Source organism: Macaca thibetana, chromosome 19, assembly GCF_024542745.1.
Source record: "Macaca thibetana thibetana isolate TM-01 chromosome 19, ASM2454274v1, whole genome shotgun sequence".
Lineage (NCBI taxonomy): Eukaryota > Metazoa > Chordata > Mammalia > Primates > Cercopithecidae > Macaca > Macaca thibetana.
The window spans coordinates 31,137,365-31,152,589 of NC_065596.1; the positions used below are offsets into that span (position 1 = coordinate 31,137,365).

The 15,225-nt window shown below is 57.1% G+C and overlaps 2 protein-coding genes across 3 annotated transcripts in view; one reads left to right on the forward strand and one right to left on the reverse strand.

The window, feature by feature from the left end:
• Positions 1–15,225, forward strand: part of CLEC11A (C-type lectin domain containing 11A) — a 232,867-nt gene that overhangs the window by 45,319 nt on the left and 172,323 nt on the right. The gene's annotated exons all lie outside the window — the stretch shown is intronic.
• Positions 1–15,225, reverse strand: part of LRRC4B (leucine rich repeat containing 4B) — a 55,723-nt gene that overhangs the window by 27,334 nt on the left and 13,164 nt on the right. Inside the window, exons 1-2 of one of the 2 annotated variants that reach the window (XM_050771481.1) lie at positions 11,005–11,903; positions 8,366–8,697 (exon numbers count right to left, since the gene is read on the reverse strand). In XM_050771481.1, coding sequence (XP_050627438.1) covers positions 8,366–8,662 — 297 coding nt within the window. In that variant the 5' untranslated portion in view covers positions 8,663–8,697; positions 11,005–11,903. Of the gene's footprint in view, positions 1–8,365; positions 8,698–11,004; positions 11,904–15,225 lie in introns of those variants that run through there. The other variant, XM_050771482.1, reaches the window with a different exon arrangement.

A 15,225-nucleotide genomic window follows, 5' to 3' on the forward strand; every position in this document is an offset into this window, starting at 1 on the left:
CTTTGGGAGGCCGAGACGGGCGGATCACGAGGTCAGGAGATCGAGACCATCCTGGCTAACACGGTGAAACCCCATCTCTACTAAAAAGTACAAAAAACTAGCCGGGCGCGGTGGCGGGCGCCTGTAGTCCCAGCTACTCGGGAGGCTGAGGCAGGAGAATGGGGTGAACCCGAGAGGCGGAGCTTGCAGTGAGCTGAGATCCGGCCACTGCACTCCAGCCTGGGCGACAGAGCGAGACTCCGTCTCAAAAAAAAAAAAAAAAAAAAAAAAAACTACTTAAGTTTTAAAAGTGAATTGGAGATCCTATTCACATTCTTTGAAAGCCCAGTATTACATTTTGAGCATTTCCCCATGTTGTCCACTATTATTTGAAACTCTGTTTTAGATAGCTGCATAATATTCCATTGTAAGCGGCACAGTGATTGATTGAACCCAGGGGTCCCCAACCCCTAGGCCACAGACCGGTACTGGTGGGTGGCCTGCTAGGAAACAGGCTGCACAGAAGGAGGCGAGCAGCAGGCGAGTGAGCATTACAGTCTGAGCTCTGCCTCCTATCAGATCACTGGCGGCATCAGATTCTCTTTTATTTAAATTACAAAAAAAATTTATTTTTGAGAGTCTTGTTCTGTTGCCTAGGCTGGAGTGCAGTGGCATGATCTCAGCACACTGCAGCCTCTGCCTCCCGGGTTCAACTGATTCTCCTGCCTCAGCCTCCCGAGTATCTGGAATTACAGACACCTGCCACGACGCCAGGCTAATTTTTGTATTTTTAGTAGACACGGGTTTTGCCATGTTGGCCAGGCTGGTCTCAAACTCCCGACCTCAGGTGATCCACCCACCTCGGCCTCCCAAAGTGCTGGGATTACAGGCGTGAGGCACCACACTCGGCCAGCATTAGATTCTCATAGGAGCGGCCGGGCGCGGTGGCTCAAGCCTGTAATCCCAGCACTTTGGGAGGCCGAGACGGGCGGATCATGAGGTCAGGAGATCGAGACCATCCTGGCTAACACGGTGAAACCCCGTCTCTACTAAAAAATACAAAAAACTAGCCGGGCGAAGTGGCGGGTGCCTGTAGTCCCAGCTACTCGGGAGGCTGAGGCAGGAGAATGGCGTGAACCCGAGAGAAGGAGCTTGCAGTGAGCTGAGATCTGGCCACTGCACTCCAGCCTGGGGGACAGAGCAAGACTCCGTCTCAAAAAAAAAAAAAAAAAGATTCTCATAGGAGCGTGAACCCTATTGTGAACTGTGCAGGCGAGGGATTTAGGTTGCTTGTTCCTTATGAGAATCTAATGCCTGATGATCCATCACTGTCTCCCATCACCCCCAGATGGGACCATCTAGCTGCAGGAAAACAAGCTCAGGGTCCCACTGATTCTAAGTTATAGTGAGTAGTATAATTATTTTATTATATATTACGATGTAATAATAATAATAGAAATAAAGTGCACCGGCCAGGCACGGTGGCTCATGCCTGTAATCCCAGCACGTTGGGAGGCCGAGGTGGGCAGATCATGAGGTCAGGAGATCGAGACCATCCTGGCCAACATGGTGAAACCTCGTTTCTACTAAAAATACAAAACAATTAGCCGGGCGTGCTGGTGGGCGCCTGCAGTCCCAGCTACTTGGGTGGCTGCGGCAGGAGAATGGCGTGAACCTGAGAGGCAGAGCTTGCAGTGAGCCGAGATCGCGCCACTGCACTCCAGCCTGGGTGAAAATGCGAGGCTCCATCTCAAAAAATAAAACTAAAAAAAAAATTAGCTAGGCATGGTGGTGTGTGCCTGTAATCCCAGCTACTCGGGAGGCTGAGGCAGGAGAATCGCTCGAACCTGGGAGGCGGAGGTTGCAGTGAGCCAAGATTGTACCACTGCACTCCAGCCTGGTGACAGAGTGAAGCAAGACTCTGTCTCAAAAAAAAAAAAAAAAAAAAATAGAAAAAAGAAAAAGAAATGCACCATAAATGTAATGCCAAAACCATCTCCTCGGCACCCCAGTCCATGGAAAAATTATCTTCCATGAAACCAGTCCCTGGTGCCAAAAAAGCTGGGGAGCACTGATGTAACCAGTCCCTTGTCAGCACGAGTTGAGGCTACTTCTAAATGTTGGAGTCGGGCCATCCTTAAACACAACTCTTTGAAGCCCCTCTAATAATTTCCATAGGATGGATTGGTTTGTTCCTTAAGCTGGAACCACACTTACTTGCCATACAACCTCCTAGTGGGCCCCAGGAGGGCCCCAGGGCCGCCCGCTAAAAGCCCTGGGTGGATTCAGCGGTACTTTGTTAAATTAAGTACATGAATATCCTATGGCCCGGCAATTCCCTCTGGGTATATATTCCACAGAAATGATCACGCAGCTCCCAGAGGGGTCCTGAGGGAGGATTTGCGGTGGGGCAGCTAGAAGCCTCCGGGACGTCCAGTCTCATCAGGAAGCAGTGGGGGACTTGGCAGGTGGACGGGGGTGGGTGCCCATCAATTCTGCAGCAGCGACAGCAGCAGAGTGGACACACGCAGCAACGTGAACCACTCTCAGAAACACGGGCCGAGTGAACACAGTGAGACAAAGACGGCGATCTTAACGCAGCTTCCTCTGCATAAATTAAGAATACATGCACACGGAACAACAATATCCATTTTGCAAGAACACACGCAAGCAAAAAATCCACAGTAAACACATGAGGAGGACTTTCTGTGAGGAGAGGGGAAGGCGGGGATACGAGGATAAAAGGGAGGGAAGGAGGAAGGAGCCGGTCCGGTGAGGACCACGTGCCTGACGGAGGAGCAAGGAGTGGACAGGCTGGGCCCAGCCGAGGTGGCGCAGCTGCCCCCCAGGCCCCGAGGAGATGGAGGAGCAGATCTGCACCCGGTCTTCTCCCAGGGGTCCAGGGCATGTGAGCTGGGGGAAGGCAGTCTCCAGGCCTCTGCCTTAAAAGGCATTTCTGGAGACTCCAGGCTTGCAGGCCCTACCAATCTCAAAAAACAGTGATGGGGTCGGGGGAGGGCCTCAGAAGATTGCTGATTTTTTTTTTTTTTTTTTGAGACGGAGTCTTGCTCTGTCACTCAGGCTGGAGTGCATTGGCACGATCTCGGCTCACTGCAGACTCCACCTCCCGGGTTCAAGCCATTCTCCTTCCTCAGCCTCCCAAGTATCTGGGACTACAGGCACGCACCACTATGACTGGCTAATTTTGGTATTTTTAGTAGAGATGGGGTTTCACCATGTTGGCCAGGCTGGTCTCGAACTCCTAACCTCAGGTGATCTGCCTGCCTCAGCCTCCCAAAGTACTGGGATTACAGGCATAGCCGCCACCCTTCCTGGCCATGATCTTTTAAAAAACACATCCTCTGTCTTACTATGGGGACTACCTACTGTCCCTGTCACGTGGCAGAAGAACATTTTAACCCTCTCACCAAAGATGAACGGCAATGTTCTAGCCTCCCAGAGACAGGCCAGCACCGTCACCCTGAGGACTTAAGAGTCCCTCAAAGTCCCCACGAGGTTCCTGCTGCCCGCACTGCGCCCAGGCCAGGGCCAGGCGAGAACAGGTGACAGAAGTCTCCTAGCCAAGCTCACGGGAAGGCGTTGCAGGGATTCGCGTCGGCTCCCACCGACAGATGGCTGCAGGGCCGCTGCCAAGGATCTGGGCAGGAGCTTGGGAGCTGGCCTCCCATTTACAGGCAAACAGCTGCTGGGCACCTACTGCATGCTAGGCTCGGCCCTAGGTGCTGGGGATCCGGCAGGGAACAGTGCAAAGTCCCTGCCTTCATGCAGGTGGCGGCACAGCAGGGGACAGATGACAACCAAGGCGGTAGGCCACACGGGAGGCTCTCGAATCCCCAGAATTCAGCCTGTCGCTACCAATGCTTCAGTGTCAGGCCCTAGGGTGTGTGTGTGTGTGCGTGTGCGTGTGCGTGTGTGTGTGTGTGTGTAAGGGAGGAGTACACTCAAATGAGGAAGCCACATAGAACTCACAGGGTGGTGCTTCTGTCATCATCCCTCAGACCCAGAAACTTCGCTTCTAGGAATTTATCCCAAGGGCAGAGTCCAGAACGCTAGGAAGAATGAGCCAATGGATGTCCCCCGGTGTTGTTCATATCAACCCAGAAACTGTAAATAAGGAGGCCGGGCAGGGTGGCTCATGGCTGTAATCTCAGCACTTTGGGAGGGTGAAGTGGGTGGATCCCTTGAGGCCAGGAGTTCGAGACCAGCTGGGTCAATATGGTGAAACCCCGTCTCTACTAGAAAGTATAAAAATTAGCCGGGCATCGTGGTGGGCACCTGTAGTCTCAGCTACTTGGGAGGTTAAGGCAGGAGAATCACTTGAACCCAGGAGGTGGAGGTTGCAGTGAGCCAAGATCGTACCACTGCACTCCAGCCTGGGCAACAGACTCCATCTCAAAAAAAAGAAGGGCCTGGTTAATAACGGGATGCTGGCTGGGTTGCGGTGGCTCACGCCTGTAATCCCAGAACTTTGGGAGGCCAAGGCGGGCAGATCACCTGAGGTCAGGAGTTCGAGACCAGCCTGCCCAACATGGTGAAACCCCGTTTCTACTAAAAATACAAAAAATTAGCCAGGCGTGGTGGTGTGCGCCTGTAATCCCAGCTACTCGGAAGGCGGAGGTGGTAGAATTGCTTGAACCTGGGAGGCGGAGGTTGCAGTGAGCTGAGATCGTGCCATTGCACTCCAGCTTGGGCAATAGAGACTCCATCTCAAAAAAAAGAAAAAAGCAAAAACTCCATTTACAAATCAGCAGCAATTGTGCAACGCACTGCGCATGGGTTGGGAGGGTGTCCGAATCCAAAGGCACCAAAGCGAAGGAGAGCTACCTGTGGCTGTGGATTTGTGGTTGGCTTCTGTCCTCCTGTTTTTACTTAGGTATATTTTCTAGTTTTCCTCAATTAATTTGTATTCATTCTGTAATAAGTAATTAAAAATATACTTCTGGCTGGGTTAGGTGGTTTATACCTGTAATCCCAGCACTTTGGAAGGCCAAGGTGGGGGAATTGCTTGGGCCCAGGACTTCAAGACCAGCCTGGGAAACATAGAGAGACCCTGTCTTCATAAAAAAGGGAGGGGGGGGGGAAAAGGTCAGGCGCAGTGGCAGCACGTTGGGGGTCTGAGGCAGGTGGATCATCTGAGGTCGGGAGTTCAAGACCAGCCTGACCAACATGGAGAAACCCTGTCTCTACTAAAAATACAAAATTAGCCGGGCGTGGTGGCGCATGCCTGTAATCCCAGCTACTCAAGAAGGCTGAGGCAGGAAAATCGCTTGAACCCGGGAGGCGGAGTTGCAGTGAGCCGAGATGGCGCCATTGCACTCCAGCCTGGGTAACAAGAGTGAAACTCCGTCTCAAAAAAAAAAAAAAAAAAGGTAGTCCCAGCTACTCTGGAGGCTGAGGCAGGAGGATCACTTGAGCTAGGGAAGTTGAGGCTGCAGGGAGCCGTGATAGCCCCACTGCCCTCCAGGCTGAGTGACAGAGTGAGACCCTGTCTCTAAAAATGAAACCATTTACATAGACACAGGAAAGAGCCAGGAAGGTATTAAAATAAAATATAAACAGTAGTTATTTATATCTGGTGATGGAACTAGGGTGATTTTTTCACTTTTTTATTTGGATAACTAAAAAGTTATTACTTTTTTTTTTGAGACAGGGTCTCTCTGTTGCCTGGGATGGAGTGCAGTGGTGAAATCTCAGCTCGCTGCAACCTCTGCCTCCTAGGCTCAAGCAATCCTCCCACCTCAGCCTCCTGAGTAGCTGGGACCACAGGCGCATGCCACCATACCTGACTAATTTTTGTTTTTTTAGTGAAGATGGGGATTCGCCGTGTGGCTCAGGCTAGTCTCAAATTCCTGGGCTGAAGCAATCCACCTGCCTCAGTCTCCCAAAGTGCTGGGATTACAGGCATGAGTCACCGCGCCAGGCTAAAAATTATTAAGTTTTAAGAAGCCTCTGGGCCGGGCGCGGTGGCTCACGCCTATAATCCCAGCACTTTGGGAGGCCGAGGCGGGTGGATCACCTAAGGTCAAGAGTTCGAGACCAGCCTGGCCAACGTGGTGAAATCCCGTCTCTACTAAAAATATAGAAATTAGCTGAGCGTGGCAGCAGGTGCCTGTAATCCCAGCTACTCAAGAGACTGAGGCGGGAGAATCGCTTGAACTCAGGAGGTGGAGGTTGCAATGGGTCAACATTCCGCCACTGCACTCCAGCCTGGGAGACTGAGTGAGACTCTGTCTCAAAAAAAGTAAATAAATAAATAAATAAATAAAGAGCCTCTGATTACCCTCGACGTGGTCCATGCCTCTTGCTGTCTGGGATGTGTCCACTGAGGGAGGTCAAGCCCACTGACAAACACTCACAAGCATCCACTCTCATGAATTAGACAAACACACCCTCCATCCCCGTCTCTAGAGGTGGTGCAAGAACCCCTGGTGGTGGAGGGGGAAATGAGAAATGGAGGTGTCTGGACTCCTACCGATGCTTTTCACTCTCTGACAACGTCCACCTCGGTGTGTGCTTTACCAGGTGTGTGATATATGGAGGGAGCGGGCCTGTGCGTCACTTATCATAAATCATAAACGCACATACGTCTGCTGGTGGCGCTCAGCACATGTTTGTGGGACTGAATTGTTCACTGAGCTCCCCCCACAAAAGAGATACGGGTCCAGGTTTTACGACGGGGCTGTTGCCACGGCCTGGGGCTGCTGGTGAGTGGTGTGGGTGCCTCCCCGTCCCACGCTCTCCCTGGCGTGCCGTTCCATCCATTGGCTCCTTTTCCTCCTCGTTTCTTCCCCACTAGAAGGTGAGCTGCCGGGGCTAGGGCTGGGCTTTGCCTTGCTCGGTCACCACCCAGGACGGGGCTTGGCGCAGAGCCGGTGCTGCTGGTGTCTGTTGAATGTCACGTGTATAAGTAGGGGAAGGATAGAGTGCAGGGAAGCCGGCGGCAGGTGCATGGGGACCGCACAGTGCGGAATGTCACCTGCTCAAGGGAGACATGGACGGATTGGTGGAGACTGCAGCTAGGGAGATGCAGGGCAGACTCAAAGCAAACTGGCAGACATGGGAGCCTGTGGGGGGTGGGTGTGGACAGAGGGACAAGGCCTTGCAAGAGCAGGGGGTGGTGACGAGGCCCCTGATGTTTCTGGACCCCTTCGCTGGCCCTTGCCCCACAGCCACCAGGAAGAGACTGCTCCCCGAGAGGTCCCCTTTTTTCCCTGAATCTGGCTCTCAGGATAGTCAGATGGAAGCGGCCAAGTCCTCCCCCCCTTCCCAGGGACCAGTCAGAAGAGCAGCTGCACTTCTATTTGGAAGGTTAGATCTGGGGGAGCTGGGACCTCTGGCACGGGCGCCCTCTTCTCTCCCAGCTTTACGGGCTTGCTTGGAGGCAGGAGTTGGACCAAATCAACCTGGGGTAATGATCCCCCGGGAATCACTGGCAATGCCTGGAGACATTTTTGGAACTGGGGGTGGGGTGCTACTGGCATCTAGTGGCCGGAAATGCTGCTAAACATCCTACAGCACACAGGACAGAGCCCCCCACCCTGCCCGCCAAAGGATGATCTGGCCCCAAATGTCAACAGGACAGAGGCTGAGAAGCCCTGCTTTCTAATAGCACAGCTCTGTCCCCCCAAGCCCTCGCTTACGGCCTATCCTAATCACAGTCATCATTAATCGAGTGGCAGCTGCTCCATCCTGAGCAGCAGCCACAGGCCACCACGGCGCCAGGCACCAGAGCGATCTCAGCCTCTCTGCTCTCCAATTCTCACACCAGCTCCAGGAAATGGGGACACAAACCCTGCACTGCCCGGCAAATGACCATGGCAACGCCTCCCATCCTCTGACCACTGGCCAGGTGCCAGCACACAGGCTAAAGCCCCAAATACGAGACCCACAGCCCTCAGCCCTCACAGCAACGCCTCAACACAGGGGCTCGCATCGTCCCCGTTTTTCAGATGAAGAAACTGAGGCTCAGAATCATGCCGCCACCTTCCCAAGGCCACGAGGGAGTGTGGTGGTGCAGATGCCACAGAGGTCCCCACGGAAGGGTTGCTCTCCACACCCCAGTGACTCCAGGGCTCGGCCTAGGTCGACCCGCCTGTCCCGTGCTGGGGGCTGGGCAGGCGGCCTGCACTTGGACCCCAACACAGTGGCTCAGAGACAGGGAGCACTGTGGTGGTCCCAAAGCCCAGAGAGCCCCCACTCCACCTCGGGAGCCCAGCTCCAGGTGATCAGATGCAGACCCGCAAGTCCACGGGTGCTGGAGACAGGGAAGAGCCGGTGTGGGGAGGCCCAGAAGGGATGGACTGCATCTACACGTCTCCCCAGTACCCCCCTCCCTGGTCCCCCTCCACCTGTTGGCCCCGCATACCTGGATGCCGTTCTCCTGCAGGTTCAGGTACCGTGTGTTGACCGGGATGCTGGCTGGGACCTCGGCCAGGTCTCTCCGTGTGCAGATCACCCGGCTGGCCTGGTTGCTGCAGGAGCAGGCCGCAGGGCAGGAGGTGGCCGGTGGGGAGCCCCCTCCGGCGGCAGACGTCACGGCCACTCCACCTCCACCGGCCCCCAGGGGTGGGGAGAAGAGCCAGAGGAACAGCAATGCCCCGTGGGGCCAGGACATCCTACCAGGCGGCAGCGGGGGGCACGGGGAGCCGCGGGCACGCGCCATCCTCAATGTTCATGCTCCGCGTGGACGCTGGGGGGCTGTGGGTGGGGGAAGAGAGAGGGGAGAGGCTCAGTGAGGGACAGGAGCCCACGTGGCCCGGGTACTTGCCAACACCCAGGCAGCCCCATCACTGCCTCCCTGCCCCATGCCCAGAACCAAAGGGGCAGGGAGGGCGACAGCCGCCGATGGACCCACCCAGCAGGCTGGGGCAGACAGAGGGAAGCGTGGCCCGCCCGGCCCAGCACTAGCTCATCCTCTCCATGCTGGCAAGACTCTACGCCCATTCTGCAGTGGGGAAAACTGAGGCTAGGGGAAAGGAAACGCCCATCCAAGGTCACTCAGCCAGTAAGTGCGGAAGTCGTCCAGATTCAAAACCCAGCTCTTCGCATGATTTCAAAAAGGTAGATCCATCAGAGGAGTGAGAGAGAGAGACAGACAGACAGACAAGGCGAGGGGGCAGAAAGGGGGAAGAGCAAGCCAGGCGGCGAGGACCTCGCTCCCATCCCAACACCCACCCGGTCCCCTCGCCACCTGCGTGATCCCCTGTGGGGTGGGTCCCAGCCTCCTCTCCCCTCCACTCCCGCTCCCTCTCCCCCTCCCAGGGATGTTAGCGAAGAGATGCATTTCCCCCACCCCCTGCACCCTCAGCTAAACCGAAAGCCCCTCTGCTGCACACCCTCCTGTCACTGCCCACCCTGTCCAGGCCCTGTGGGGTCCTCACAGCGGCTTCAGAGATTTAAGTCAGACTCATGGGAGGACCTGAGGGAGAGAGGGGTAAGGTGGCAGACAAGGCAACCGTGGAGGTGACAGGTGTGGGCAGGTGAAGGGAGGGCTGGGAGGCAGCAGGGTGAGGAGGGAGGAGACTGGAGTTTGTGTGTAAGGGGGGCTGGGGACCTGGCAGGGGGCAGCACAGGCTCAGAGGCCACCAGCTGCACCCCCTCCTTCGCCCAGAGACTGTGGGTGCTCCAGGCAGAGACAGCCCCGCTGGGACTCATGCCAGCTGCTGCCGCAGGACCGAGCTTGGTTCTCGGGGAGGGGATGGGGAAGGGAAGGGGGTCCAGGGACTCTGCCTGGGTTCTGGGAGGAAAGCAGACAGTGGGGATTCGGGTCCTCTGAGAAGTCAGGCTGTACCTCCCCAATCTGTCCTGCCCCGCCATTCCCACAGAACCAGAGAGGGAAAGGGGATGGGCGAGTCACAGCAACAGCAACGATACCGGTAACAATAGTCTCTCCGGAACACTGGGTAAGCCCTTGCAATGCAGCAAACTGTATCCCGGTCGGCTCATGTAAGCCTCGTAATGACCACAGGAGAAAGCTGTTAGGATGCCCAATTTACAGATGGGGACACTGAGGCACTACGAGGGAAAACGGCCTATCCAAGGGCACAGAGCAGGCTGGGACGGCGCAGGGGGGGTACTTCGGCCCTAGGTCTACCCTCTGGCTCCCAGCCCTCCTTTGCATGCAGCATCTCTGAGTACACACAAATACACCCACACCAGCAGGCTCTGCCCCAACACAGGCCAACCCCAAACCGTTCTCAAGAGACCGGGAGGAGAGCAGGTCACACAAACACGCACACCAACCCACTCACACACTAAGCAGCGATGGGCACGCCCTCTCACGGTGGACTCTCAGGCCCCCCAACACAGGCTCATCCCCAGGCACACGGCCGTGCACACACACAGTCACTCCCTCCTCCTGCAGTTCCCAAGACCATTTTAACCCAGATAAAAATGTGTGTGCATACATCTGTGTATCTGAGTGCGTGTGCGAGAGCGAGGGCTAGACAGAGACACAGAGAGACAGCAGCAGAGGCAGAGAGACAGAGCGGGAAGAGGGGGCTGGGGAGAGAAAGAGAGAGAGGGAGAGGAGAGGTTGGTTGGTTCTGTGTCTGCACCCGGGCTCATTTTTCTCCTGGAGGGCTGGGGCCGTGCGTCCGTGTCTGACTGTGTGAGTGCCGTGAGGGTCTTCATCTTCCTGAATGTGAACAGGGAGGTCGGTGCCCACTCCTTATCCTGGGTCTGGGGCTCCCACCTCTTAAGACCCTGGCGATGATCCAGCCCACACCCTCTTAGCCAAGGGGCTGGCACAAAGCGCAGGGCCTGGATTTGGGGGGGGGCATGCCCGCAGGGCCTGTGGGAGCCCACGGCACCCACCCGGGGCCTCCAGGCCTGCCGCTGCTGTGTCTACCTCCGCATCTGTCCCCAGCTCTCCCGCTGCCAGCCCGCATCCCCCCACCCCCATCACGGCTTCTGCAGTGACTCGGCCTCCCTCCCCTTCCCCCTCTCGCCCTCCGCCATCTCCCGTCCTTTTCTCCCCCCAACCCCACGGTGGGGGACACTCACCCTGGTGGTTTGGCTTCCGCTGGGCCTCTCCCTGTGCCCAGGCCCCCCCCTCCACATGCCTCCAGCCAGCCGGGGTCTCTGAGTCCCCAGTTCTCCAGGGCTTCCCGTCGAGATCGTGCTGGGGGGGGGCGCAGGGGCTTCTTGGGTCTCCCCGCGCCCCCCCCACTGGTCTGTCGCCCTTCCCACCCCTGGGGGGAGGCTGTCCTTTGGCCACTGCAGCAGTTCTCTCCTCCCCTCCCTGCTCGCCTCCTCCGGTCTCCTTCCACCCCCTCTCCCACCTCTACCTCGACTCTCCCCCCACCGCAGCCTCCTTTCTCTCCACCCACTGACCCCAGCCCCCTTCTCCTCTCTCTCTGCCCCTCTCAGTTCTCCCCCTCCGCCCCTGGTACCCGTCCACCTCCTCTGGCCTCAACCCCCTCCTGAGTCTCCCCCTCACAATCTTGCCTCCCTCGGGACCCCCAGGCCCCTTCTCTCCTTCTCCTCCATCTATTCCTCCCTCTTGCTCTATCCTTGTCACCCTCTCATCGGCCCCAAGCCCGTCTCAGTCAGGTTGTCTGTCTGTCCGTCTGTCTTGGTCCCTTTCTCCCCGGCTCTGTCTCTCTCTTTCTCCGCGATTACAATTTCTAGTCACACGGCAGTGCAGAGCCAAGCTGTGCCTCAGCTCCCTCCCTCCCCACCCCTCCCTGCTTCTTTCTCTCCTTCTGAACGGGGAGGGCGCCTCTCCTCCCTCCTCCTCAGCCTCCCTTCCCTGTGCCACCGGAGGGGAGGCCTCCCCCTCCCCCGCTAATCAAAGGCTCCGTTATCTAATTAACCCATTGGTTCTGGGCAGCCGAGGAGGCAGCCGAGGAAGGTCGGGGGAAGCGGGGGAGGAAGGTTGCCGGCTGGGCTGCCCAAGAAGGGGGGCGGTTGGGCCGTGCCAAGCCGGAGCCTCATGGCACACAGACAGCCTCGTCGGCTGCCTGACCGGGCTGGGCCACCGCTGACCCCCCCACCCCCACCGCCGGCCAAAACCACCCCTCCCGCATCACACCCCCACTGGGTCTAGGCCCAGGGTTTTCCTGCAGATGCCCCTGTACCCCAGGAACTCCCTCGAACCCCCACCATGCCACACAGCCTTTACTCCAACCCCCACACCTTATATACCAGCACTGGAACCTGCGACCTGCGCCATCACCCCTGTCCCGCGAGTGAGGACCAGCCCCTCTTCATGCCACAAAGACCCCCACCACCAGAGGCACCGCTCTCCCTTGGACCTTAGCCAGATCCTGACATCCGCCTCCTGACACACTTCTGCAAAATCGTCAGGGCAGCCACACTCATTCATTCAACTTATCCGCCCATCCATCCGTCCATCTATCCGTCCATCCATCCATCCACCCACCCATCCGTCCATCCATCCGTCTATCCATCCATCCGCCGATCCATCCATCCATCCATCCATCCATCCATCCATCCATCCATCCTTCCATCCGTCCATCCAACAAATGTCTACCCAGTCCCTGCTATGTGCCAGACACTGGCCCAGGACACCCACGGGCCACAAAAGGCACATCTTGAGGGTGGGGCACATTGGTAAGCGCCGAGAGGCCTGGGTTTGAGTCCTGACTCTGCCGTCACTTCCCCTGTAACCTCAGGCCGGTGGCTTCATTCTCCCAAGTGCAGTTCCCTCCACTGTGAAACAGGGATAAGGAGAGTATCTGCCTCCTAGGGCCGCTGGGGGGATTAAATCAGTAAATCCTCAGTAAAGGGTTCTGTCTTCACAACATATGCGGAATCAGACCCTGGAATCAGAGGATCTTTCTCCCCAGCCCCAGGCTACTTCCCTGGCCTGGCTCCCATCTCCCTCTTGGACGATTCCAGTGTCTTCCCCTCCAGCCTCCCCATTTCTACCTTCACCCCCACCCCCTGTGCGTTCCCCATGGGCAGCGAGAGGGATCCTGTCAACACCCAATGGACCCTGCCCTGCCTCTGTTCCACAGCCTTCCACGGCTCCCTTCCCACTCAGAGCAGAGGTGAGGACTTCACTGCAGTTTTCAGGCCCCCACTCTCCACCCAGCTCCTTCTCTGACCTCATCGCTTCCCTCCTCCCCCTGCTCACTCGCCGTTTCCAGGCCATGCACACCCCGGCCCCAGGGCCTTTGCACCTGCTCTTCCCTCTGCCTGGAATTCTCCTCGGGTTGTCCACAGGGCTCTTGCCTTGCTCTCTATCAGGTCTGTGCTCCAATGCTACCATCTCAGTGAGGCTGTCCAGACCGCCCTGCATCAGACAGCACCCCCATCCCTCTCCAGAACCTTCTCTGTTTTTTTTTTCTCCGTGACATTTATCAGCGTCTGAGCTTTTATACGGGCCCGTGCGCTTGAATGCAAGTTTCCCGAGGGCAGCCAGTTTGTGACTCTTTGGTTCCCAGGACCCACAACAGTGCCTGACACATGGCAGTTGCTCACAAACACTGGGTTCAGGGATGGATGGGTACGCGATCACCACTGGGAGTCTATTTCCCCCCACGCTCACACACAGACACCCCCACTCTCCGTTCTGCACACCAAGCCAGGCCGCACTGCACAACGCAGGCTCCCAGCCCTGGACGCCCTTGGTCCCCAGGTCCCCTTCCATCCCAGGAGGCCTGCTGGCAGAGGCAGCACCTTTTTTTTTTAAGACAGAGTCTCACTCTGTTGCCCAGGCTGGAGTGCAGTGGCACAATCTCAGCTCACTGCAACCTCTACTTCCTGGGTTCAAGCAATTCTCCTGCCCCAGCCTCCCGAGTAGCTGAGACTACAGGTGCCCACCACCACGCCCGGCTAATTTTTATATTTTTAGTTAGAACTGGGGTTTCACCATGTGGGCCAGGCTGGTCTTGAACTCCTGACCTCCAGTGATCCGCCTGCCTTGGCCTCCCAAAGTGCTGGGATGACAGGTGTGGGCCACCGTACCTGGATGAGGAAGCACACCTCACGCCGTGATGCAGCTGTTGTCAGCTGGACACCAATGTCCCGGGTCACCCTCCATGCCCCGGGTTACCCTCCATGCCCCAGCACAACCCGGATGGCTAAAGTCCTAGACACTACGTCTCAGGTTCCAAACAGGAGGTCCCAGCGCAGCTCCGTGCACCCAGAGGAAAGCTACCACTCTGCCCAAACCTCAGGTACCACCTGTGTGAGCTACACTCCTGGATACAGCTGCACACTGAGGGGGCACCTGGCCCCAGCTGTCCCCAGATACGGCCCTCTGACCCAGGTAACAGGAGTGCCGGCTAACTTCATCTCTCCCACGCACATTCGCAGAGCCAGGCACGGCACACACATCTGACTTGTGTGAACTCACTGAACAACCACCCCGCCAACGGTGGTAACGTCCAGCACACATCTGGCACTGACTGGGCACTGTTCTGGGAGCTTTACTTGCATTAGCTGCCATAGTGTGCATCAACCCTCTGAGAGAAGACTGCCATTACACCCAGGTCACAGCTAGGAAAGCTGAAACACACAGAGGTACTGTCAGTTGCCTGAGGCGAAACACACGGCTAGGAAGTGGCCCCTCCCAGGCCAGCCTCGCTAGAGTCCAGGGGCCCCAAAGACCCCCAAGATTGGCCTGATAACAGCAACGATTCCCATGGAGGTTGCCTGTGTGTGGGGGGGCCGGGTGCAGGCAAGGCCACAGTCATCCTGAACAGCCACCCTTCCTCAGCCCCTGCAGTCACCCGCACTGCACAGGACATGACACGCCTGACACCCCATCATGGCTTCACGCCCCGCTGCTGGAGGCTCCGTGGACTGCCCACTGCCCCCACACACCCCTAGTAGTGGTGGGGAGTACTGATTACATGTGGGTGCCATGCTGTCCACTCCTCGAGCTGCTGGCCTCTCCCCACGACTCTGGGAGGAAGGGATGGTTCTTGTGCCCATTTTACGTGCAGAAGCAGATTCAGAGGCGGGCGGCACTTGTCAAAGGTTACGCAGCCCTCAGGCAGCACAGCTGGCATTGGAACCCAGGCCCGGAACTTGGCCAGGTCACCACGGTTGCCTCTCCCACCCCAGCTGCCCCGGGAGAGGACCCATCACAAGGGTACACCTCCTCTCCTCCCTCACCTGGTGCAAGGAACAAGCCAGAGGTGCAGACACAGAAGGCCCCCAAAGAGGAGAATTACGAGGGGCAGAGAGTGGCAGAGTCACAGGGAGACAGACACAGGCATACAAGGAGGCATGAAAGGGGCAGGAGGACAG